This window comes from Anabrus simplex, chromosome 11 (genome assembly GCF_040414725.1).
Source record: "Anabrus simplex isolate iqAnaSimp1 chromosome 11, ASM4041472v1, whole genome shotgun sequence".
Classification (NCBI taxonomy): domain Eukaryota; kingdom Metazoa; phylum Arthropoda; class Insecta; order Orthoptera; family Tettigoniidae; genus Anabrus; species Anabrus simplex.
Window position 1 is genome coordinate 55,036,532 of NC_090275.1, and position 27,634 is coordinate 55,064,165.

The 27,634-nt window shown below is 37.3% G+C and overlaps 1 protein-coding gene across 8 annotated transcripts in view; it reads right to left on the bottom strand.

Moving 5' to 3' along the window:
- Positions 1-27,634, bottom strand: part of ZAP3 — a 491,484-nt gene that overhangs the window by 238,858 nt on the left and 224,992 nt on the right. For all 8 annotated transcript variants that reach the window (XM_067155237.2, XM_067155235.2, XM_067155234.2 and 5 more), the window contains one exon: positions 23,047-23,210. In XM_067155237.2, the coding sequence (XP_067011338.2) occupies positions 23,047-23,210 (164 nt within the window). The remainder of the gene's footprint in view (positions 1-23,046; positions 23,211-27,634) is intronic.

Consider the following 27,634-nt stretch of genomic DNA (forward strand, 5'->3'; position numbering starts at 1 on the left):
CTAAATCCCTACAAGGGTATTTACCCTTGTTTCACAGTTTACCTAAGTTGAAGCCATTCTGATAACAAAATTTCCTTGTATATATCACCTGCAATTCACAAAAACAGTGTTAATTTAAATATTTCCTCATAGCCTTAAAATGCCGTTTGGGTGTTTTCTTGAGGCAGGCACAAGAAATCCAGATCATGATACTGGAGCCTACTTCATTCTCAACAGTATCAAGTTGGTACTTCAAGTAGGGAATTGTACTTCAGACTGCCAGTAGCAAGTGAAATATTCAAGGGCTGCATTGCTGCATGTTCTATCTTGCAGTGCATACATATCCACTGCCAACTTTACAAAACCAAAAATCAGGAGATTTTGATATGAAAATCAGGAAAAATCAGGAGATACAATTTGTCAAAACGGCTTATTCTACAGGTCTTGCACAATACAGTATTATGATATATTTGTAACACTTATTGTCTCAAAGGCTGACTGTTGCAATACGAGCCTACAAGGCTAAAAATTACACATCTCTATTCGCTCACAGGAAGTATGCGAGTAAGATGATCGGTCTCTGATAAGCGTTCCAAAAATAGTATTAATTCATGCTCCATATGTGTAAATCAGTCTTGCCATTACTTAGCAAATGCATTGATTAATATATTGCATCAAGCGCTTGTGCGATTATGCGAAGCGCAATGCTATTTGTATCAAATAACTAGCTGATGTAGCCGTGCTTCGCTACGGAATTCTCAGAAAGGCTGTCCTTACAGTTTTTCCAACTGAAGTCAATAGTCAACATAGGTCATTACAATGGTGTCAGTATGAATGTCGTGATTAAACCAATGCGGTCGTATGAAATATTCGATAAAATGAAAAACAGCACATTTTCTTACTTTAAAAAAAAAGTACTACGGAGTCGATCAAACAGTTCAAAGTTCCAGATCTAGAATGACCAGGCAGCAAAAAACCATGAACACTCCTGTGTAATTATTCCATTTGAGTGTGGACACTGCTCATTCCAATCACTGCTTCAGAGTAGGGATCGAATAGCTGGAATACTATGATGATCCAGTGTGTTACATACCAGTAGTATCAGAAAATGTATTAACCAGAGGAATGGCATGCTAAAGAAGAGAGATCTCTAACTCCCCAGCTACTTCCCGCTAATATTCAGGCAGGCTGTTATACTCCATACACCGAGGCAGCAGTAATCCCAATTATCTGAGATAAATGGCAGCAGAATACACAAAGCACATCACAACAAACAATGGTCAATGTAATGTTATTGTTGATAAATACAGTTGAACCCGACTTATACGTATATCAAGGGGAAGAGAAAAACCTACTGCAACTCAGAATTACTTAGAAATCAGACTTACACAAAACATCACATATTTACTGAAAAACCAATGGAATAGACCTACATATGTAAATCCTTGCATATAAAAAATACATTAAGACAGAAAATATTATTTTGAACTTGGTCCAGCCTTAAAGAAATAAGATAGTTTGGCTTGTTTCACTTTTCTTGCATTAAGAATATAAACCTCCTTTTGCATAATGGTTTTAAAGCATTTTCACTACAACTTTTCACACTGATGCAATGACTACACACATCGGTTACACGTAACTCTTCATCCAGTTCAAGTTTTTCAAGATTCAAGTCGTTATCTCCATCTGCATCACTGTCACTATCACTTGTAGCTGGTCCATCACCACCGCGTTGTTGGCATACATCAGCAATAATCTCTTCATCCGGTAGTTCTCCACATACAGCCAGATTATCATCGAAATGCACAAGAGTTACAAAGCATTATTCCGTATTGAAGAATAGCTAATCACAAAGTTTATACAAAGAGTAATTTTTAATACTACCAATTCAATACAATTTATTCCACTATTGTGTGGTTAAATACACATCAAAGAAAGGACAATAAGTTTCACCTTTTCAATACTATATATTGTGTGAAAGTTTTACATTAAAGTTAAAACATAACAACTTTTGTACATTCGGTACCGGTTTCGACAGATTCCCTGCCATCATCAGCCGAGAATAATTAAACAAAGACAAGTATAGATCATGATTCTTATATATATATACCATTTTAATCATATAATGTATATTTTTAATCCACCATTGTAATCACACCATAAGAATCATGATCTATACTTGTCTTTGTTTAATTATTCTCGGCTGATGATGACAGGGAATCTGTCGAAACCGGTACCGAATGTACAAAAGTTGTGATGTTTTAACTGTAATGTAAAACTTTCACACAATATATAGTATTGAAAAGGTGGAACTTATTGTCCTTTCTTTGATGTAAATCTTGTTTCAATACGGAACCTAAATATGAAATTCTTAACGTTAAATGTTAAATACACATGGAAATTACTAGAAATTTGAAGGGTACATGTTTCGCCCACTGTTTATTGGGCATCATCAGCCTTAATCAATCTTAAAACACACATGGTCTAAGGAGTCATAATAATTTACATAAAATGTATTGAAGAATATTTACAAGTGTTAATACTGTGGATGCAAAATGTTTACAGTACAAAAATATTCAATAAAACAGAACTTATGCTAAAATCACTTTGAAAAATTGAAACGTTCATCTAAAAGTAATTGTCACACATTGTTTTTTAACACGTTGAGTGCCAGACCGACTTTCATAGGCTTGCCGTCTAGTGCCGTGAGCTAATAACATAGAGTTACTCCCTGGTGCCAAAACGTTCACAGGCTTAACCAAGCAAATGATCGCTGATATGAGGATATATTTATAATATATTAGGTTAACTTATTATGTATATTAGGTAAAATATTGCGACCCCATATGGGGTCGTATTGGTCATTACGAACTGTACACGTACACGCGCCCCCATATGGGGTCGTACTTATACAGTAGTTACTGTCCCGACGCTCGGTTATACTTACATTTTCCTTTGCGGGGACGCGATGTGCTGATGATTATGATAGATATGTTATCTTGTTCATACTGGAGCCGTTAAAAAGTACGAACTCCGATTTAAGGTCAGGAAATGTTTGTAAATGACGATCTTCCGATTTTAGGTTAGGAAATTTTCGTATAGAATATAGTTATATAAAGTAGTGAAAATCATGTGAATTTGGTAAATTAGGATGTAACAGAATAATATTATAAGAAGAATTAGTAGTTACGGAATAATGAATAAGTATACCATTTTTTTGTATATCTTTCAATTTGAGTAAGAGAAGCTGGCAGCGCTGGTTGTGCACAGGGGAAACCAGTGACTATATCGTTGAAGACGGTCATAATTGTTGCAACAGCTGGCTTGGAAACCAGGAGTACAGTGGGGAACTGTGTGCTGAAGACTGTAATTCATGAATGTGGTTGAACGTGCGAGATCGATATTTGCTGTATACTGGGTTCAAAATCACTGTAACTACATACTTCGTCTACATCATCATTGTCCGACTTGTTCGATATATCGTCCAAACAGTCTGCACAAAGTCTTTTACTGCTCGATTTACTCATAACGACTTAAAAAAGAAAAGGAAACTCACAGCACTGCACACTTACATAAACAACCAGTGCGTGAGATAGACAATGACTTTGTCACCCTACAAAGAACTCTTGACGTACCCATATGGGGTCGCGCCAAAACAGGAATTGAGAAATGGAAGGTGGACCATGCACGTACTTTAAATAGACGACCAGCAGATGGGAGGAAGAGACTTTATACATCTTCGAAACACATACTTACTGCGGACCCAAATGGGTTCGCACAGTTATTTATTTAGAACGAACGTACGACCCCATATGGGGACGTGAAGTTCAAAAACTTAGCTACTCTCACGTACCCATATGGGGTCGTATGGCACTCAACGTGTTAAAAAATAATCTATGTCTGACACTGAAATGGATCTTTTTGATAAAAAGCTTGAAAAATATATACTAATTTGGAAAACAGAATATAAAAAAATAAGGCATCACAGTACAAGAACAAGACGTTTAAAAGATACAGTATTTGCTCATGTTTGAGGCCAAAATTTAAAATAAGGATGAAAATATGTAGTCGAATGGGAGGGGGTATAGATTAAGACATCTTTGAAAGTTGGATAAAAATCATAGTATGTCTTGGAGTGCTAAAAAACATCGAAGAATTTGCCGTAAACGCTGCTAAAAATAACCAATTAAAAGAAGGTAGGTTGGACGACAATTTCGTGACCAGAAAATGCCTCATGTAGACGTGGATGTCCGTAGTAAACAATGTTGTCAATTTATTCTCAAGACGTAACTTACGTCCTAATCTATCTGCAGCATTAGTCTGTTTGAAGTTCTAGGACTAGAAGTAGTAACTTCAAACAGACTAATGCTGCAGATACATTAGGACATAAGTTACATCTTGAGAATAAATTGGCAACATTGTTTACTACGGACATCCACGTCTACATGAGGTATTTTCTGGTCACACGAAATTGTCGTCCAACCTACCTTCTTTTAATTGAATATTTTTAGCAGCGTTTACTGCAAATTCTTCGATATTTTTTAGCACTTCAAGACATACTATGATTTTTATCCAACTTTCAAAGACGTCAATCTATACCCCCTCCCATTCGACTACATATTTTCATCCTTATTTTAAATTTTGGCCTCAAACATGAGCAAATACCCCCTCCCATTCGACTACATATTTTCATCCTTATTTTAAATTTTGGCCTCAAACATGAGCAAATACTGTATCTTTTAAACGTCTTGTTCTTGTACTGTGATGCCTTATTTTTTATATTCTGTTTTCCAAATGTAATATATATTATTCAAGCTTTTTATGAAAAAGATCCATTTCAGTGTCAGACATAGATTATATTTTTTTTAAACAATGTGTGACAATTACTTTTATACGAACGTTTCAATTTTTCAGAGTGATTTTAGCATAAGTTGTTTTATTCAATATTTTTGTAATGTAAACATGCTTCATGAATTTACCGAGCTCAGAACACTTTAAGCAAGCCTCGGACCTATGGGAGTAATGGAGTCCCACTCCCATTTGACAGGCGAGGGACTCCTTGGAAACAACTTGGCGAACGAAATGGAATTCGATGGGGAGCTATCAATATTAATGGGACTTATGGAAGAAAGAAGGTAGAACTGGCTGAGTCAGCAAAGAGGATGCATCTGGATGTGCTAGGAGTAAGTGATATTCGGGTAAGGGGAGATAAGGAGGAAGAGATAGGAGATTATAAAGTGTATTTGACGGGTGTTAGAAAGGGAAGGGCAGAGTCTGGGGTAGGGCTCTTTATCAGGAATACCATTGCACGCAACATAGTTTCGGTTAGGCACGTAAATGAGCGAATGATGTGGGTAGATTTGTCAGTGGGAGGAATTAGGACAAGAATTGTGTCTGTGTATTCACCATGTGAGGGTGCAGATGAGGATGAAGTTGACTAGTTTTATGAAGCATTGAGTGACATTGTGGTCAGGGTCAACAGCAAGGATAGAATAGTGCTAATGGGCGATTTCAATGCGAAAGTTGGGAATAGAACTGAAGGATACGAAAGGGTGATTGGTAAATGTGGGGAAGATATGGAAGCTAATGGGAATGGGAAGCGTTTGCTGGACTTCTGTGCTAGTATGGGTTTAGCTGTTACGAATACATTCTTCAAGCATAAGGCTATTCACCGCTACACATGGGAGGCTAGGGGTACCAGATCCATAATAGACTATATCTTAACAGACTTTGAATTCAGGAAATCTTTTAGGAATGTACGAGTTTTTCGGGGATTTTTCGATGATACAGACCACTATCTGATCTGTAGTGAACTAAGTATCTTTATTGATGGTTATGAATTTCATGTTTTTGGTCCGTATTGAACAATATATAAGTAATAATAATAATAACTTAAATGTTTCCACCTTTTCAATACAATATATTCACAAATTTACAAAATTATACGGTACTAGTTTCGACCCATCTAGGGGTCATCATCAGCCGTATTGAAGCAAAGATCATTTGTGGCGAAATCCTAAGACAATATTATTTTAAAGAATAACAAGTGAAATGAGATGTTATGGTAATAGTTAATAATACAAGGAATATACATAATAAGAGGTTTTTAACAAAGAATAAAGTATAAATGGGGTGTTGTAAAAATTATAATCATGGAAATCAGTAAGTTCTTGTATTGAAATGAAATATGGCTTAGGAAGAGGGCTTAAGGTGGGGCTGAAGGGTGCGGGAGAAAGTGTAATTGTCTTGGAAAAGTACCTTTGATTAAATTTAGGATTGAGTTTAGGTTGGCTGCATTATTGTTTCTGAGGAAAGTGATAAATAGATCGAAGAGTATGTTGGGTTTCTCTGAGATTTCATTGAGATTGTGACTGGCATTAAAGTATTGGTCTAGGTGTATGTAGTAATTTTCCATTATGTTCAGTAAAGGGCCCTTGTTTGCTAATACGAGGATGTCCATGTCTTGTTCAATATTGGTGAAATTATGGTTATAATCTTGCATGTGTTGGCCGATGGCTGAAAACTTGTTGTATTTTATTGCGTTAGTGTGCTCGTGGTATCTGATAATGAAGTTTCTCCCGGTTTGCCCGATGTAGGTTTTTTTACAGGTGGTACATTTGATCCTATAAACTCCTGATTTTAAAAAACTGCTGGTCTTGTTGATGTGTGAAGTATTGTATAAAACATTCAATACTTCACACATCAACAAGACCAGCAGTTTTTTAAAATCAGGAGTTTATAGGATCAAATGTACCACCTGTAAAAAAACCTACATCGGGCAAACCGGGAGAAACTTCATTATCAGATACCACGAGCACACTAACGCAATAAAATACAACAAGTTTTCAGCCATCGGCCAACACATGCAAGATTATAACCATAATTTCACCAATATTGAACAAGACATGGACATCCTCGTATTAGCAAACAAGGGCCCTTTACTGAACATAATGGAAAATTACTACATACACCTAGACCAATACTTTAATGCCAGTCACAATCTCAATGAAATCTCAGAGAAACCCAACATACTCTTCGATCTATTTATCACTTTCCTCAGAAACAATAATGCAGCCAACCTAAACTCAATCCTAAATTTAATCAAAGGTACTTTTCCAAGACAATTACACTTTCTCCCGCACCCTTCAGCCCCACCTTAAGCCCTCTTCCTAAGCCATATTTCATTTCAATACAAGAACTTACTGATTTCCATGATTATAATTTTTACAACACCCCATTTATACTTTATTCTTTGTTAAAAACCTCTTATTATGTATATTCCTTGTATTATTAACTATTACCATAACATCTCATTTCACTTGTTATTCTTTAAAATAATATTGTCTTAGGATTTCGCCACAAATGATCTTTGCTTCAATACGGCTGATGATGACCCCTAGATGGGTCGAAACTAGTACCGTATAATTTTGTAAATTTGTGAATATATTGTATTGAAAAGGTGGAAACATTTAAGTTATTATTATTATTACTTAAGTATCTTTAGGCCTAGGGTAGAGAAAGTGAAATCTGTCTGCAAACGAATAAGGGTAGAAAATCTCCATGACGAGGAAATTAGACAGAAGTACACGGATATGATTAGTGAGAAGTTTCGAACAGTAGACAGTAAGCAGGTTCAGGATATAGAAAGTGAATGGGTGGCATACAGGGATGCTGTAGTAGAAACAGCAAGGGAATGCCTAGGAACAACTGTGTGTAAAGATGGGAAAAGGCGTACATCTTGGTGGGATGATGAAGTGAGAGCAGCCTGTAAACGTAAAAAGAAGGCTTATCAGAAATGGCTCCAAACAAGGGCCAAGGCAGACAGGGATTTGTACGTAGATGAAAGAAACAGAGCGAAACAAATAGTTGTTGAATCCAAAAAGAAGTCATGGGAAGATTTTGGTAATAACCAGGAAAGGCTAGGTCAAGCAGCAGGGAAACCTTTCTGGACAGAAATAAAGAATCTTAGGAAGGGAGGGAAAAAGGAAATGAACAGTGTTTTGAGTAATTCAGGTGAACTCATGATAGATCCCAGGGAATCACTGGAGAGGTGGAGGGAATATTTTGAACATCTTCTCAATGTAAAAGGAAATCATCATGGTGGTGTTGCAAACAGCCAAGCTCATGAGGAGGAGGAAAATGATGTTGGTGAAATTATGCTTGAGGAAGTGGAAAGGATAGTAAATAAACTCCATTGTCATAAGGCAGCAGGAATAGATGAAATTAGACCTGAAATGGTGAAGTATAGTGGGAAGGCAGGGATGAAATGGCTTCACAGAGTAGTAAAATTAGCGTGAAGTGTTGGTAAGGTACCTTCAGATTGGACAAAAGCAGTAATTGCACCTATCTATAAACAAGGGAACAGGAAGGATTGCAATAACTATCGAGGTATCTCATTGATTAGTATATCAGGCAAAGTATTCACTGGCATCTTGGAAGGGAGGGTGCGATCAGTCGTTGAGAGAAAGTTGGATGAAAACCAGTGTGGTTTCAGACCACAGAGAGGCTGTCAGGATCAGATTTTCATTATGCGGCAGATAACTGAAAAATGCTACGAGAGGAATAGGTAGTTGTGTTTATGTTTCGTAGATCTAGAGAAAGCATATGACAGGGTACCGAGGGAAAAGATGTTCACTATACTGGGGGACTATGGAATTAAAGGTAGATTATTAAAATCAATCAAAGGCATTTATGTTGACAATTGGGCTTCAGTGAGAATTGATGGTAGAATGAGTTCTTGGTTCAGGGTACTTACAGGAGTTAGACAAGGCTGTAATCTTTCACCTTTGCTGTTTGTAGTTTACATGAATCATATGCTGAAAGGTATAAAATGGCAGGGAGGGATTCAGTTAGGTGGAAATGTAGTAAATAGTTTGGCCTATGCTGACGACTTGGTCTTAATGGCAGACTGTGCCGAAAGCCTGCAGTCTAACATCTTGGAACTTGAAAATAGGTGCAATGAGTATGGTATGAAAATTAGCCTCTCGAAGACTAAATTGATGTCAGTAGGTAAGAAATTGAACAGAATTGAATGTCAGATTGGTGATACAAAGCTAGAACAGGTCGATAATTTCAAGTATTTGGGTTGTGTTTTTTCCCAGGATGGTAATATAGTAAGCGAGATTGAATCAAGGTGTAGTAAAGCTAATGCAGTGAGCTCGCAGTTGCGATCAGCAGTATTCTGTAAGAAGGAAGTCAGCTCCCAGACGAAACTATCTTTACATCGGTCTGTTTTCAGACCAACTTTGCTTTACGGGAGCGAAAGCTGGGTGGACTCAGGATATCTTATTCATAAGTTAGAAGTAACAGACATGAAAGTAGCAAGAATGATTGCTGGTACAAACAGGTGGGAACAATGGCAGGAGGGCACTCGGAATGAGGAGATAAAGGCTAATTTAGGAATGAATTCGATGGATGAAGCTGTACGCATAAACTGGCTTCGGTGGTGGGGTCATGTGAGGCGAATGGAGGAGGATAGGTTACCTAGGAGAATAATGGACTCTGTTATGGAGGGTAAGAGAAGTAGAGGGAGACCAAGACAACGATGGTTAGACTCTGTTTCTAACGATTTAAAAATAAGAGTTATAGAACTAAATGAGGCCACAACACTAGTTGCAAATCGAGGATTGTGGCGACGTTTAGTAAATTCTCAGAGGCTTGCAGACTGAACGCTGAAAGGCAGAACAGTCTATAATGATAATGTATGTATGTATGTAAACATTTTGCATCCACAGTACAAACACTTTTAAATATTCTTCAATACGTTTTATGTAAATTATTATGACTCCTTAGACCATGTGTGTTTTAAGATTGATTGAGGCTGATGATGCCCAATAAACAGTGGGCGAAACATGTACCCTTCAAATTTCTGGTAATTTCCATGTGTATTTAACCACACAATAGTGGAATAAATTGTATTGAATAGGTGGTATTAAAATTACTCCTTGTATAAACATTGTGATGCACTAAAGTATTGAATTCTACACCCTCCAGCAGCATTAGCTCATTGCCTTACAAAACTTCGTCCCCATAATCATCATTAGAGGCAGCCTCTTCTAGTAAGACACCAGCTTTGCGGAAACAGTTGCCAATTGTGGAGGATGACAACTGCTTCCAGGCAGCTGAAAGAAGTTCATGGCTTGTAGCAAATTAATGGAGAGTGGTTCATTTCCTGCATCACTCAAGTGTTATTAAATGTTGAACTGGCATTTTTCTATAATACACTTTGAAATATGCAATGATGACCAAATCAAACGGTTTCAGAACACTGGTGCAATTAAGAGGGAAAAATCCACTCGTATATTCTCCAGAACGATTTGAGGTGGATGTGCTGCACATCGATCTATAAGAAGAAGGATCTTCTGTTTCTTTTTTCATTTTTATGTCCAGATTTTTAACCACTGTTCCATTAGAAGCATAGTCATCCTATAATTTATGTTAGATTCATGTTTCGTAGGTTTTGTTTTCGCACCCTTAAAACATCTCGGATTCTTCGATTTTCCTATCACAAGTGGAGGAAGTTTGTCAGATCCATCTGCATTGGTGGCGAGAAGTACTGTTACGCGAATTTTACTTTTCTTCCCTTCATGGCATGAGTCACCTTTTTCAGCTAATGGTTCATTAGGTAGGAGATTGTAGAATAGGCCGGTCTCATCACAATTGTAGATTTTTGGAGGCTGATAATCGCTCACGATACCTGGCAGAACCTCTTCTTTCCAGTGTTGAACCATGGTGTCGTCCACGGCTTTTGAGTCACCGCAACCTGTTCTCCCTGTAATTCCATGATGATCTTTAAATCATTGGAACCATCCTGATGAAGCCTTGAAATCAGCAGCGATACTTATCATTTTAGCTAAATCTATCGCCTTTGCCTTCAGCATGTCGCCACTAATTGGTAGAGCTGCAGCCCGCTTTTGCTGATTTTGAACCCAGTTTTAAGAACTCATCCAAAATAGAGTTTCTTTTGTTGATGACTGTACATAGCGTGGTATAAGCAATCCCTGAGTCTGAAGCAATTTCAGTTTTTGTTTTGGGTGGATTGTGTGGATTAGACACCGGCACCGTGGACATTTTACTTCTCCGTTGTTCCCATAAAAGAAATTCTCATATTCAAACAAATTTACTGTATTTTCTTTTGTTTCAACACCGAAACCGCCTACTTAGCTTGTAATGTATCTTAATCTTTGGTGGCATTGTGAAGGTAAAAAACGAAGAAGGTAGAGGAGGAACGAGATAGAGAGCGAAGGGAACTCTCTCGGTTGGCCTTTGTTAAGCCGCCAGTAAGTAAGGGTCAGCGATGTCACTCGGCGAAACTCTTTGTGTTCTGCTTCAGCACCGAAACCCGATCCCTCTACTTCCGCCTACGCCGATGAAGAGGAAACTTTGTAAATACAGTAGTTTATTTTTAAAAGCACACGTGCTCATTACAATTACGCAAAATTCAGTTATAGTTCACTGACACTTAAATTACATTTTGCTGGGACCTAAAGGAAATTACGTACAAATACGAATTACGCAGAACAGATTTACGTATAAAGCAAGTTCAACTGTATTATGAGGTTTCTATATTGCAGGCCTTCGCATTAAGTTTTCTTCCGACTTTTTGATATTAGAGCATCTAATATTGAGTGGTACTTTCCTTCATGACTCCCTCTTGTGTTGTTATTCAAGCGATCCTTCCTTCATGACCTTTTTCTTATTCTTCAAAATTTAATCACCATCACCACCAATATTATAATAGTCGGTACGGTAAAACGGAATAAGATATAAATAATCGAAAATTGTATTCTCTATAACCTTCGTTATGTAGTACTTCTTGATATGACCAATAAGATAGGTGATTAAAATTTAAATTTTTGGCACCTTCCCCGAAACTACCATTTTGAACAGGGTGAACAAAATTCCTTGTAACCCGACTTTACATACCGATTTTCATTAAATTCTGTTCACCCATTTTCCCGTACCTCGGCAATGATATGGACTTAGCAACAAAAATCCATTTTTTTTTTTTTTACCAGTTGCTTTACGTCGCACCGACACAGGTAGGTCTTATGGTGACGATAGGACAGGAAAAGTCTAGGAGTGGGAAGGAAGCGGCCGTGGCCTTAATTAAATTAGAGCCCCATCCTGATGAAAATGGTGTGAAAATGGGAAACCACGGAAAACTATCTTCAGGGCTGCCGACAGTGGGGTTCAAACCCACTATCTGCCGAATACTGGATACTGGTCGCACTTACGTGACTGCAGCTATCGACCTCTGTTAAAAATACAAAATCAGGAATATCTCTTATCATAGCCGGTACGGAAAGATGCATAAGACATAAATGATAGGAAATTAAATAATATAAAACTTTACTTATTTAGTATTTATTGATAGGGCCAATTCTTCTTCTTCCTTCTTTTGCTACCGTTTAATCCCCACACCTGTGGGCTTGCGGGTGCGAATTGTGTTCCACATGTGGATTTGGCCCTGTTTTACAGCCGGATGCCCTTCCCGACACCAACCTACGGAGGGTTGTGTGGTATGTTGTCTGAATATGAGGAGGAGAGTGTTGGGACGGACAAATACACCCAGTCCCCGAGCCAGAAGAATTAATCGGAAGCAATTAAAATCCGCGACCCGGCCGGGAATCGAACCCGGGACCCTCTGATTCGAAGGCCAGTACGCTGGCCATTCAGCCAAGTCGGACTTATCGATAGGGCCAATAACAACAAATATTTGAGAATTAGATTTTAGGCCTTACCCTAAACTACCATTTCACTCAGGATCAGGAAAATTATTTATGGCCTAGACATAGCGACTTATTCCCTGACTTCATGTACCGATTTTCATTAATTTCTCTACAGCCGTTTTCCCGCAATGAGCGTACACACATACAGATAGAAATTACGGAAAACTGAAACGTGCATTTCCCCTTGTTACTGTGGTCATGACCGGTACAGAAATATTATTCCTTTTAAACTCTGAGCAACGTACAGACAAAACTTTTATTTTATTTATATTGAGATGAATTAAAATTAGTCTGAATTGTCTCCAAATGGCTCCTAAAATCTCTAGAAAAGTCACTAGTCATTATCATTGAAATTATGTTACTAAATTACTAAAAAAGACTCCATGTCTAGCGACTAGTCCAGGGATGGCGAACCTTACCCAACTAGTGTGCCATTTTAAGTCTGGATTATTACTCTCATCTGTTAACTATGCCACTTGTTTTCCATTAAGGGATGTCTACAACCTACAACTCCCCCCCCCCCCACGACTTCCTTTCTAAATTCCCGATTATGTTACATAATGTTATTTATTCATTCATTTACTGATTCATTTATTTATTTATTTATTTATTTATTTATTATACAAATATCTTGTAAATACATTTGATTGCATGTTCCGTGGGGCTGTATCTCAATTATGGCCACGGCCGCTTCCTTCCCACACCTAGGCCTATCCCATCGTCGCCACAAGACCTTTCCGTGTCGGTGCAACGTACAGCAAATTGTAAAAAAAAGTAGTTATTAGATATAAAAATCAAAAGTACTAATATTGCCAATGGACTTCACTTTATCCATTGGCTTCATTATCTTTCCATATTGTAGTTTGTATCCTCAACAATTAAACTAATTTCTCCCTCATCACATTTCCATAATGAAATCTATAATAAAAAAATAAAAAATCAGCTATCCTTATTTGTAAGGTCACATTCATGGGTTCATCAAAACATACCACATACAACTGGGAGTTATCCAAATTAGCTTTCAACTGGTCCGAAAATTCTTCACTCATTTTTATTATTCTACCCTTGACAGCAGTTCAGCTGGCTAGCATTCCTTTTATTCTGTTAATTACTAGTTGTTTGTTAGGGAAGTTTTTAAATAATGTGTCGGACGTCAATAAGAAACTTTCTTTCAACAACTCACCGTCAGAAATCGGTTTCCCATGCATGCTGTGCTATGCAGGGAGACAGAAAAAAACAGGCGCACTGATAATATTCCTTGGCCGTACAGATGATACAAAAGAACTAGTTTGTTTTGTGTAATGTGCCATATTTTGTGAAACAAACTCTCTTCTTTCTTCATTTGAAATGGAACAAACATTTGAATGACCAGTCTCAAAATTGCACTTTACATTAAATGTGGGGGATACGATTGTTTTCGAACACAGGCAACACATCTTTTTATCAGTCCGAATTCTTGAAAAATAACTGTGTTAAGTTTCTGTTCTTTTCGGCACCGAAAACATGTTTGCGATGTCCGTATAAAAACCATCAGAAAACGATACTATTTCACTTCACTTCCGGACCTATCAGTGTAGCAGTGTTGCCATATTGCACGTCCGAATGGAACTAGTATTTAGATTTTCGATATTTATTTCTTACACGTGAAACACTATAAGATTTGTATTGTCTGTAGTCAAGACGTATTGTATTGTTATATTATTATGTTCATGTGGCGTGCCACCGAAACCGTGTTCGCGTGTCACCTAGTGACACGCGTGGCATAGGTTCGCCATCCCTGGACTAGTCTCTAGAATCAACTAGACTGATATGAACTGTGAACAAACACGTACATAGCATGCGAGAACGAGATTGACAATCAATACATGCGTCGCGATATACAGGTCTCTAAACATAGCACATTTGCACACATTTCACGCATTAATAAACGTCGATATTTCACTTGAAAGCGGCCAATGGGCGAAGGACTTCCGGTCACTGGCCTAAAAAAGCTGAAATGGCGGGATCTGAAAAGAAATGTTTGAAGATCACCAAAAAAAAAAAAAAAAAAAGCTAAAATCGGGAGAAATCATTGAATAATAGGGAGGCGGAAAAAAATTTTGAAAATCGGGAGTCTCCCGCCTAAATCGGGAAAGTTGGCAGGTATGCATATCGTACACATACAAAGCATTTTTGAACCTAAGCTAAGTAGTTCACAGAATTTAAAGTGAAAACAAACCCAAATCTTTAAATATCATAGAATAACAAAATTTGTCTTACAGCTCACATTATTTCCCTGTGACATACTTCCCTTTGAATGCCACTGAAGACTTACCCATAGTACGTGTTTTTTCAAGCTACAGTTCACTGTAACATACAGATTATTATTATGAAAGAACAAGTACTTTCACAATATGCTGGGAAATCTTAGAATTTTATTAAAAGTTATCTTCGATTTCCTTTGCACGCACTCTCTACCAAGCCCATAATATTTATGGTACAGTGTTTATTTGAATTTTGCCACGCCTGTAGCTTTCACAGATCATACAACATTTATCCACTTTTCTTGTTAATTCTGTATGTCTGGTTGGCATAACTTCCTTCTCATACTATTAGTATCACGGTTTATTAACATACAGCATCTCAAATCTATTATTATTCTACAAGTAATTTCACGGTTATGTGAGTACCTGGGTCAACTTAATTAAATCTTAATGAATTGAAATAGTGGCTTATCGTGGTTTATCACAGCTTCACCGTTCAGTAAATGCAGGGGACAATATGAAGACATTAAAAGGGAATGGGGATTGATATATTTGGAGGTATGTATTCCATTGTTTTCAGGCTGTCTTTACATAGCATTAACGCATGGAACGAGTAGCAATGATAGATGATATAGATGTTGATTAACATAGGGAATCTGAAATATTTATCCCGAATGAGTAAATTTATACCAATATAAATGGTCCATTATTGGACATTATAATTTTTCCAGCTAACTCATTCCTTGTTGGGCTCATCAGTTGGTACCTAGCACACCTACCAAGACGCATGGCTGTGCATACCGTGGAGGCCACTGCGTAGGCTACTTGAAGCCACCGGCAGTGCCAATGCACAATGAGAGACTGTCTCCCTACCAAAAATTGATGCCTGATGTTGATTCCCATACGGAATTTGTATCTATATCATCTGCTGGCTAGGTAGGCATCAATTTTTGGTAGTAAGGCAAAGTCTCTCATAGTGCATTGGCACTGCCGGTGGCTTCAAGTAGCCTACGCAGTGGCCTCCACGGTATGCACTAGCCATGCATCTTGGTAGGTGTGCTAGGTACCAAGTGATGAGCCCAACCTAGCACACAGGGGCGAAACGCTGGCAACCAGGAATGAGTTAGCTGGAAAATTTATAATGTCCAATAACGGACCATTTATATTGGTAGCACTGATAGATCATACCTGGAGTTCTAGCACTTCAAAGCAAGGTAGCTAGTTTGATCACGACCAAGGTAGTCACATGAGCTGTAAGTGAAATTGACTACGATTTTATAGACCTAAATATTGGTTATTGTTTCTCATTCTTCGCAATGGAGGAACTAATTTAGATATAATGTTACATTAGCAACTCTAGAAATAAGAAGTCAACTGGAATAGCTTCTGAAGAGGAGACTATCTATATAAAAAGTCTGGAGTTGTATTTTGAAGTTTTCTACATGCAACTTGTTCTTAATTAAATTATACACTACTACTTACCTGATATGGCATATTGCTGCTTGCTTTCCTAATTTCTTCACACCACATAATCATTATCTGTAAACGCAGCACTTCCTGGCTCTTGCTGGACAAATCCCTGATTTACAGTCATTTAACCCTATGAGTGCTACGCCCGTCTATAGACGGTGCGCGAGAACTTTAATTTTTTTCCAGTTTCCCGGTTCACTCTCTAGTGCCAATTTAATCTCTGACATGTTCTGCCATCTGTTGAGCATTATTTAGAACTAATTCACAGATTTATACCTTTCGGAAGTAACTTACAGAGCTTTTTGTAGACATCTATGGAGTTCATCTGTGATGTTAACAAACATGGCGGAACAACAATCTAGTTGCACTTGCAGCGATGTTATTTCGGATCAAAGACTCTTTCAGTTATTAACCACAGCGGAAAGTGATGATGGAGATGATGATTTTAATGAATTGTTAAGCGATTCTCAAAGTGAGAGTTATACAGAGTGTGCTGAAAATATTGTATGTGACAAAGAAACAGAGCATCCTTCTAAACAAAAGAAGAAAAACACGGTGAGTTCAAAAGCTATTTTATCATTATTTTCGTGGTGGACAGATTACTTTTCTCCACCAGGACTTTCAAGTAACTGTGACAGACTCTGAGAGCCAAGTAGTGTTTGATGACAACCTGAAAATCAATGATGTTTTAAAAACTTTTGTGCCATTGGCGTTGGTGGAGATAATTGAACAAATCGGTACCACAAACAACAATTACAAAACATTGAACTACCACCACATTCCAGGTTTAGAAAGTATTTCAAAACATCAACTTATGTACTTCTAAGAAGTTACATGAATAAGTTGCTTAGAGATTTCAGGAAATATCATTATTTTGGGCTCTTTACTTTGTATAAAAATGATGTACGCATGGGCAAAAAAGTGTAATTCTGTTGTCTCTCAAAATAATATTGAACATTAGTGTAGGATTTTCCATTTGCATTTAAATTTATAAATAACCAACATTTAAAAACATTTTACAGTAATCACCCCACTGATAAGTAGAAAATTGAGGCTTCTACAAAATTTTGTACATACGAATGAAAAAGCTCAGCACTGAGGTACCAAACAGTCAACTGGTAACTCAGCTCTTGAAAGGTTAATGCCTTTTTTGATAGTGTCTTCAAGTAAAATTTCATTTTGATCTATCAAACTCATCCAATAATTACATGCACTCTATTGTATTATGTTCCATAACTTGTACTGAATTTCGATAAACAGTTCTCATTATTTTTTAAAAATTACTCTCATTTCAAAATTATGGACTTTCACAATACTTGCTTTTGATTGTACGCTTTTAGATAAGGTAAAAGCTAATTTTTTTTTTTTGTCATTTCTTAATAGCGGTAAATTATATGGCTTTTTGCAGCATAACAAATTATGGTTATAGGCTACTACTTTTTAGTACTTCATTACATATAATATTTATACCTAACTTTAATTATGTTTAGATTACTTGAACTCTTTGTACTAAATTTGTTCACACAAAGAGCAAAATAACACACATGGAAGTTGCACTGATAGGTCATATCTAGAGTGCTAGCGTTATACTTGTACGGTAAACTAGTTGGATCATAGTCAGGGTATTGAAATGTATATGAAAGTGTTTATTACTTTTAAAATAATACAAGGATGTGTCCTTCCAATCACCAAATATTTTTAAGAGATGCCTCATTGCCATTATCTTGCCTGAGAAAGAATTTTCTATATGTGCCAGCAAACCTACTGACACGAGTTCTTCACATCTGTCAAGTTTTAAATGCCATGATAGGTTAATAGAACTGTACTGACCAAAGATGCAGCTGAACTTTGGGACATGCTCCAGCTGATCATTCCCAAAATTTGCATTGCATCGAAGATGAACTTGAAAAAAGCAAAGCTAATGCCCGACTGTCAACTGAGGTTGTTGCACACCAATTACAATACTTGCCATCATGTATTAATGAATGCATCTACCTCAGATCTTTAAGTTTCCAACCAGGAGAGCTGAGGCAGAGATAAGGCAGAGTATAGCCATTGTCAGAAAAGCAGTCAGCTTTTGTAAACATATGGTCTGATAAGCAGATCACAGAACACACAAGAAACAACTTATGGAAACACAGCTGTTGAGTATTTTAGTTCTTCTAGCTGGCCAAGGAATAAGTAGCATTCACTGCGAGCACCACATTTCAAACCTCATCCATAACTCAAAATCATACAGAAAATAAGCGGGGCTCCAGTGTAGCTTCCACAATGTGTGAATGTGGAGAGGAGCAGACCAAGAAATCTTGTTGCAAGGTAATACTTGCCCAACCAGTTGCAGAGTGGAAGACCTGCTCAAGGCAATAACTAATGCGTGGTTTGCCTCCGTAGTGTAACGGATAATGTTATTAGCTGCCGTCCTAAGGGGCCTGGGTTTGATTCCCGGTACCGCCAAAAATGTAAGAATGGCAGGAGGGCTGGTATGTGGTTGAAATGGTACATGCAGCTCACCTACATTAGGGGTGTGGCTGAAAAGAGCTGCATCACCTCAGGATGAGGACACGAGTTTACAAACTTTACTAATGCACTTCTAGCGGTTTTTGTGGGTCCATATATCTTGTTACCACAAAGTGAAATCTATGTATTTGTTAGATATTTTCATGCAGGTCTTCATTTCAATGTATGTTTAGCTTTCGACACGATTAATTAAATAAACTTCATTGATCCCTCAATCTAAGCCTTAACTAGTTGCAAAATCCTTACTAGTGTTCCAATAATGATGCTCATTCCCCAAATCTGAAAGTACTATAATCATCAAGAGAGATGATAAACCAGAACATTTCAGACTGGTAAATCATATATTCCTAATACTGTAGCTGTATACTACTAATAAAATACAAAAGGAGTACCACAATGCACTGAAACACTCAAACACACAAAATAACAAATCAAATATTTCAGCTCATATTGAACAGATGTAAAAAAAAAAAAAAAAAAAAAAAAAAAAAAATATATATATATATATATATATATACAGTTATTATCCCCAGTTTTAATATATGTTCAGTAGATGGTACAAGTTTCCTTTTAATTACTTTTGGGTACAATACTTGATATGTATTTGTGTGTATGTATTACAAAAGGCTAATTTTGATAGCGTACTCAATGCACCTATTTGTAAGTTACAATACATTAGCTTGCAAGCTTTCTGCATAGTCTGGTATTAAGACCAAGTTGCCAGTACAGAGAAAGGCAGCGATGGAGGTCCTTGATTCACATCCCGACCCAGGAAACTAGAAACAGGAAATGAAGATGATGATGATGATGATGATGATCCAGAACACAATTTGTTTCCTTTTTCCCCTGCCTTTCTAAGATTCTTTATTATTGTACAGAAAGGTTTCCCTGCTCCTTGACTCACGACTCAAATCTCCCCACGAATTCTTCGATCCTACAATGATTTGTTTGCTTCACCCTGTTTCTTTCATCTAAGTACAATTCAATATCTGCATCACGTTTTGATACACCTTCTGCCCTGGGTTCATCATACCATCAAGATGTTCACTTTTACCCATCTTTACACACAGTTGTTCCTAGCATTCCTTTGCTTCTTCTACTAAAGCATCCGTGTATGTCACTCATTTTCTTTCTATATATTGAACCTGTTGACTTCTCATTCTTTAGAATATTTCACCAACCATATCAATGTACTTCTGTCTGATTCATGACATATTTCTGAATTCAAATTCTGTTACGATATAGTCTATGGATCGATCTGGTGTCCCTCCCCTTCCACATAAAGCAGTGGATAGCCTTATTCTTGAAGAACGCATTCTTAACTGCTAATCCCATACTAGCACAAAAGTCACTTCCCATTCCTATAAGCATCCAGAATTTCCCCACATTTGCCTTAGCTTCAGTTCTATTAAAAGCTTTCACCCTGAAATCACCTATTAGCACTATCCTATCCTTAGAGCTGACCCAGACTATATCACTCAGTGCTTCATAAAACTTATCGACTTCATCCTCACCTGTACCCTCACATGGCAAACACACAGATAATTCTCATACTAATACTTGCAAGTGATAAATCTACCCATATCATTCATTCATTTACGTGCCTGACAAACTATGTTGCATCCTATGGTGTTCCCGATGAAGTCTTCCACCACACTTTGCCCTTCCTCTGTTTAACACCTGTTATGGCCACTTTATAATTTTCTCTCTCATCCTTGTTTCGTCCGCTTACCTTAATATCAATTCCTACCACATCCAGAAGTTTTTCACAGAATGGCGCACTCATTCTAACATAAATTATATGAATATGGCTTCATGCGACCCCTACTTGCATGTAAAACTCAGGAAAGCGGTATTTTCTTGAAAAATGATAAGAGTTACGAAGAAAATACGTGACATTTCTTGTAGAAAATTTGATTTCAAGGCCACATAATGCACTTAATTTTTTGATACGGCCAACTGTTTACTGGTTATTTTACTTGATGTAGATAAAAAACTGCCCAAATTTGGGTCATACCCCTGTAACATCCTCCACTAGTTAAAAACTGAAAAATACATCAAAACTAAAAGTATCCCTTACACGATTCGGAAATTTAAGCTAAACCTTTACTAAAGTTCAGCTCTATCAGTCCAGTAGTCTTCCGAGTCTATCTGGAACAAGCTAACAGAACAGCCTCATTTTTATTAATAGTATAGATAGCTCCTCACCGAATTCCATTTTGTTCAGCAAGTTGTTTCCAAGTAGTCCCTCAGCTGTCAAATGGAAGTGAGATGCTGTTACTCCTATAGGTAAGAGGCCAGCTTAAATTGTTCTGAGCTTGGAAAATTTAGTGAAGCAGGATGCTACCCTACTTACATACTATCCCAGTGAGAATCTCTTAAAAGTTTACAGACCACCAGTATAAGATAATTCCCAAACATCCGAGTACAAGGAGGACCACGACTCAGAATGTATCCGAGATGCTATCCCCTATTCCACAGCAACTGGTATCCTGACTCACAGAACCACTTATTAGGCCACTAAAACGTCGCCCACCGTTCACGAATTAGGACACGACTACAGTAACGCACAACATGAAACATAGTAGCAAAGTTCAGAAAATGGTGTATAGCATTTGTTTCCTCAAAAATATGCATTTGAAGAAAACCATAAGACAACTCAAATTTTTGAAGTGCCAAGACTTAACCACCGGAGCACGTTCGGTATGTCAAGTGTGTTGCATGAATGCAAAGAATCTTGAAGGATTAAGACAAAGGATGCCAAGAAATTGTTCATCTAGCCTCAGAAGCACATGGATGTTTCTAAAAGGACGACAAATTCAGATAATTTTGAAAACGTGCAATGAACGATTTTTAAGATAAAGCAGAATTTCCAAGAACCAAGAAATGAACACTTTTGCCGAGAGAAAAATTCTTATTAAACAACAGTTTCCTCCACTAAAGACTACTGAAACAGCTGGAATTCCAGCGCAGAAAAGCTGTGACAGAGGAAAATACCTCACGGAACAAAGTCATACACTACAGCAAGGTTGAAGTTCTCATACCCAACGTTTATAATCAGGGAATCAGGTGACTCAAGCCCTCTATTTTACCTAGATGACACGTTGATCAATCGAAACATTACTGTGAAAAATCATTGGCAGGACTAGGCTAGAAATGCGAGCACGAAAGTGCCTGTAGGGAATGGGGCAGATAGACTGTGTCATGTAGGAACAGCTAAAACAGGTGTTATTCGTCAGAACATGCAGGTCAAGAACGACTGGAGACTTTGAAACAAGCAGAGAAATTGAACAAAAATTATTTTGCAAAGGTAATAGCTCGACTAAACATTTTTGGAACCCATTATTATTTAACTACAAGATGACAGCAACAGTAATAATGATAAAGATAGTAATGGTGACCAGGATGGGGCACACCACTAGCCGTGCTCTGGCCCCGCGCGCAATTTTGTTTTATGTTTCTAACGGGAGCATTTTATAGATACGTTTCATGTTGCTGCAAGTCATTAGCTTCTGAAAAACAGTTGATATATTAGAACATATTTCCTGAATAACTGTTTCTTTAACCAAAGGAAAAAGAAACTAAGGCCATTCTTAGGTTGCCTGCCATATCAGCTGTCATGCATGATGGCTCTGTAATATGGGAACATTGTGCTTGCACAGTACTGCTATTGGCACATGTAACATGTCAAGAGGTTTGAGCTCGACGTTAGGCATTCAGGCTGTCTGATTAGTGTCCCAATCAAACGCAAAACTTCACTACATTCAGAGCTATATCAAGCAGTATCATGACTAAGCAAGGGTTAGTTAAAACAGAGAAGACATATTCTCTTCTAAATATAAACAGCAGCAAATATTTCAGTAGATAACGTTTAATAATAATTTCCACCAAGTTCAATTGATTTCAATAATAACTGTGCAAGTTTTTAAATGGAGTCCTATATGCTCATTAATTCTCTCCACTTCATCCCTCATGATCATCTTTCTATAAGGCTTTCATTATCTTTTCAACATTTATAATTCCTTTCAAAAGAAACATGAGCTCAATTTTTGGTACTTGCCTAACAAGTAACATCACGAATGTGAATATTATGGAAATAACAATACCTGCGATTGTGGACAGAGTCATCGGCCCATGGATTGCGTGTAAATGGGTCCTCCATGTCACTGCGACCCCACTTGTTCTCCACATCAGGTGGGGGGACACTGTCTACAGGCGGGCGGTCACCGTCAGTGAAGTCTGGCTCCTCGCTGAACGGATCTCTATTGTCCTGTCATGAATATGCACTGTCTTAGCTCTATGCAATTTTCTTTCAAGATCACGCATTAGTGTTCCAAAACTCTGATGTCAAAATTATAGTTCCCTGCCACAATAATTGAATCAACATATGGACTTCAAATCAGAGATCAGTTTTGGGACTGACTTATGGAAGAAATTTTAGACATCAAGCTTAAGCATCACAAATATTATGTTAGCCCACTAGGAAATCAATGTATATAATTCATTTATTGCAGATAAAGTCTGACAACAGTTTTAAAAGTGTTTATGGGAGTCATTGTGTGTGTTAGTGTAGCAAACTGCAAAAGACACAAGCTCCTAATGACTGGAAGTAATTTAGAAGTAATAAAAGTTCATTCATTTTATGTGAGGCCATGAAACCAAATTATGTTTAATATTTCAAATAAGGAATCACACATTTCTCAACACAGATCATCAAAATTCCTGTGTTTAATACGAAAATTGTTCAGTAAAATTTCATGTCTACTTCTTTCTCATCTAGTGAAAAAAGGTAAAACAAATTCCCATAAAGGTCTATAAAGCAACATCATGCTCTCTGCATAACAAGTGAGCAAACTACTTGACCTCTCTCCACTATCCATAAAATAAAAATTCCATGTAATAGGTAATTTATTTTAAAAATTATATTTCTAACAAGGCATCTTAAAACTGAATTAAATTTCCAAATGTAAATTATCCAAAAAATATTTATATATTCTACATTAATTAATTGGGAAGGTTCTTGCTGAGGACAAGACAACTTTCGAATGGTTTGTACATCTTCTGAAAATGACAACTTGAATATAAGAATATTCTGTATATTTACTATTTAAAATCATGTTTACTTAATACAAACTGAACAAGTTTTGTTACCTCAAATTAATATCTTAACTTTTTAATAAATTGCATTCTTTGATGTTAAATATTGAGGAGAAAATCTCTTTCTATTGAGGTTATAAGACTTTTCAATGAAAGGGAAAATGAATGGGTAAATGCAAGAAGTCCATATATCTAGTTAGTTCTATAATGTTAACTTCAATTTTCAATTTTTCTTTGCAAATCATTTCCTGAAGTATAATAGTAAGTACCTGATGTACCCGTGTTTCACTGTGGAATTCTGCATTGTATACAGAATTCTAGGTTAGGAAGTGTACACATGAGTAGGCCCTATTACCTACCATTAGTCACAATCAAGCTGGGGAATTTTCATTATAATGGCAGGCTCCCACTCTCTAACTGCCTTTTTACATCGTCAGAAAGACTGCCTTAGTGGTTTTCCCAGCTGAAATAAACATAGGTCAATACAATGACCCCAGTAGGAATGTCTGGATTAAAAGCAATGGTATCATATGAAATACTCGATCAAATGCAAAACCGCACATTTTCTTACTTAACGAACAGTAGTACACTTCTGATCTAACATTCCGAAGTTCCGCAGCTGGAATGACCAGGCTGCAGACAGCCGTGAACACTCCACTATCATTCCGTTAAATGTGCACACTGCTCATTAACATCAGTGCCTCAGAGTAGGGATTGAACAGCTGGAATGCCATGATGAACCATTGTGTTACATACCAGCAGGCCAGAAAATGTATGAAACAGAGAAATGGTATGCTAGAGAAGGAAGTTATCTAACTCCCTTGCTATTTCCCGCCAATATTCAGGCAGGCTGTTATACTCGGTACCCAGCAGTAATCCCATCTATCGGAGATGAGTGGCACCATAAGAGACATACTACAACACAACAAACAATGGTCAATGTAATGTTACTGTTGATCAATTCTATGAGCTTTCGATATTGTAGGCCTTCATATTTAGTTTTCTTCCGACTGTGAAATACCATTCTTATCATAGTGGGTAAGGAAAACTGAACAAAACAAATGATCGGATATTGTGTTCTCCATAAATTCTGTTATGCAGTACTTTTTGATAGAACCAATAACATAGGTACTTAAAAATTAAATTTTAGGCACCTTCCCCTAAACTACCATTTCATCAAGGGTGAATAAAATTGTTTATAGGTTAGACTGTAGTTCCTCATTCCCCAACTACATACCGATTTTCATTAAATTATGTTTACCCATTGCTCGTAGCTCGGCACTGATATGGACTTGGCAACAAAAATACAAATTCAAGAATATATGTTATTATAGCTGGTACGGTAAAAATATGCAAGACATAAATAATCATAAATTTAATTCTATATAATTTTAGTTATGCAGTATTTATCAATAAGACCAGTAATAACAAATATTTGAGAATTAAATTTTAGGCCTTCCCCTGAACTACCATTTTACTCAGCGTGAATAAAATGATTTATAGCCTAGATTGTAGTGGCTCATTCCCTGACTTTACATATCGATTTCCATTAAATCTTCAGCCGTTTTCTCGTGATGCGTGTACATACATACATACATACAACAGAAATTATGGAAAAGTAAAAAGTGCACTTCCTTGTTACTGTGGACACGACCGATGCAGAAATATCATTCTTTTCAAATTCTGAGGAATGTACAGACAAAACACTTATTTTATATATATATATATATATATTGTGGAAGCTACGATTACATGTGACTGCTAACAAGGCAATTGCTGATGCATCCAGTTAAATTCTGAAAGAGTGCGCTACTTTCAGCAGGTGCATACATCTGCTACCTTTCTTTCTAAGCTCATTGATATATTTATGACACAATTTTGTTTTTTTCTAGTTGCTTTACGCGGCACCGACACAGATAGGTCTTATGGCGACGATGGGACGGGAAAGGGCTAGGATTTGGAAGGAAGCAGACGTGGCCTTAAGGTACAGCCCCAGCATTTGCCTGGTGTGAAAATGGGAAACCACGGAAAACCATTTTCAGGGCTGCCGACAGTGGGGTTCAAACCTACTATCTCCCGAATACTGGATACTGGCCGCATTTAAGCGACTGCAGCTATCGAGCTCGGTACGAACATTCTAGATCAGCTCATAAAATATGAAACCATCTGGATGGAAACCAGATGTGCTAATTCAACATGAGCATGGCTATTCTTAATAATAGTGTCAGAGAGCTAGTGTTCAATCATTCACAGTTCATTAAGCAACTAGAAATGAGTTAACTATATGCAGGCCTTTGCTGGCCAGATGTAGTGTTTACAGTGCACTATGTCTTCTGGTATGGGCTAGAATAAAATTGTTACTTTCATTGACCTGTCTCAGTCTTTGACAATATGAAAGTGGCTGAGGTATGAGTGATGCTAGTAATGCCATTCTTTATGCAGCCAGTCCCTGCTATGAATGGTGTGAAAATGTCACTCATAGGGTCGGTTGGTGCACACATTTCAGTGGGCTTGGCAGATTGATGTGCAATAGCAACTTCTGGCTCAGTGAGGAAAGCAACGGGAAACTACCTCACTCCTCATTTCCCTAGTACGCCTCTTTAGTGACACCTAGGCCATCTATGACAGTTAATGGTGAACCTGTTGAGGATCCAACCAACCTTCGGGCTGAATACCCAACATACACACATACTATATGCAGTATTTAAAATAACTTCCTTGCAAGATATAATTAATGAATATATAACAGACTTTGGCAAACCTGTATTGACATTAATGATTTATTCTAGTCGTCATTGTAATGATGAACAAAACTTCCTAGTAAACGAATATTAAACAAAATATTATAGAAGGAAAATGTTGACTCCAAACTCATTTTGTTGCACAGTTTTAAAAGATCTTAGCACCTGGAATATCATGAAGACATTCTCAAATGAGGATTCTTTTTAGTGCCAGATTCCCCAAATCAACACAGGCTTTCATATAAAATCAACACACTAAATAAAATATATATAATGCCAACCTAAAGAAAAAACACGCACTTACGGATATTGGTCTGATTCAACGTCCAAAGTCTTCTGACATTACTTCTGTCTGTTCCAAAGACGGCAGCCATGTAATAGTATATAGGAACTCCTTTTTGCTATTACAGAATATAATCTTTGTAGAAGGCTTTCAACTAAGTTCTGATATACTGAAAGTGGAATTTGTTTCCATTCTTCCTGGAGTATGGCAGAGAATTGCTCCCGCTTTATTGGGCAAACTGATCTGGCATGCAACCAATGCTCCAGTTCAGGGATGGCGAACCTATGCCACGCGTGTCACTAGGTGACACGCGAACACGAATTCGGTGGCACACCACATGAACATAATATTTTATATATACGTCTTGTACTACAGACAATACATATCTTATAGTGTTTCACGTGTAAGAAATAAATATCGAAAATCTAAATACTAGTTCCATTCGGACGTGCAATATGGCAACACTGCTACATTGATAGCTCCGAAAGTCAAGTGAGATAGTGTCGTTTTCTGGTGGTTTTGTATACGGGTATCGCAAACATATTTTCGGTGCCGAAAAGAACATAAACTTAA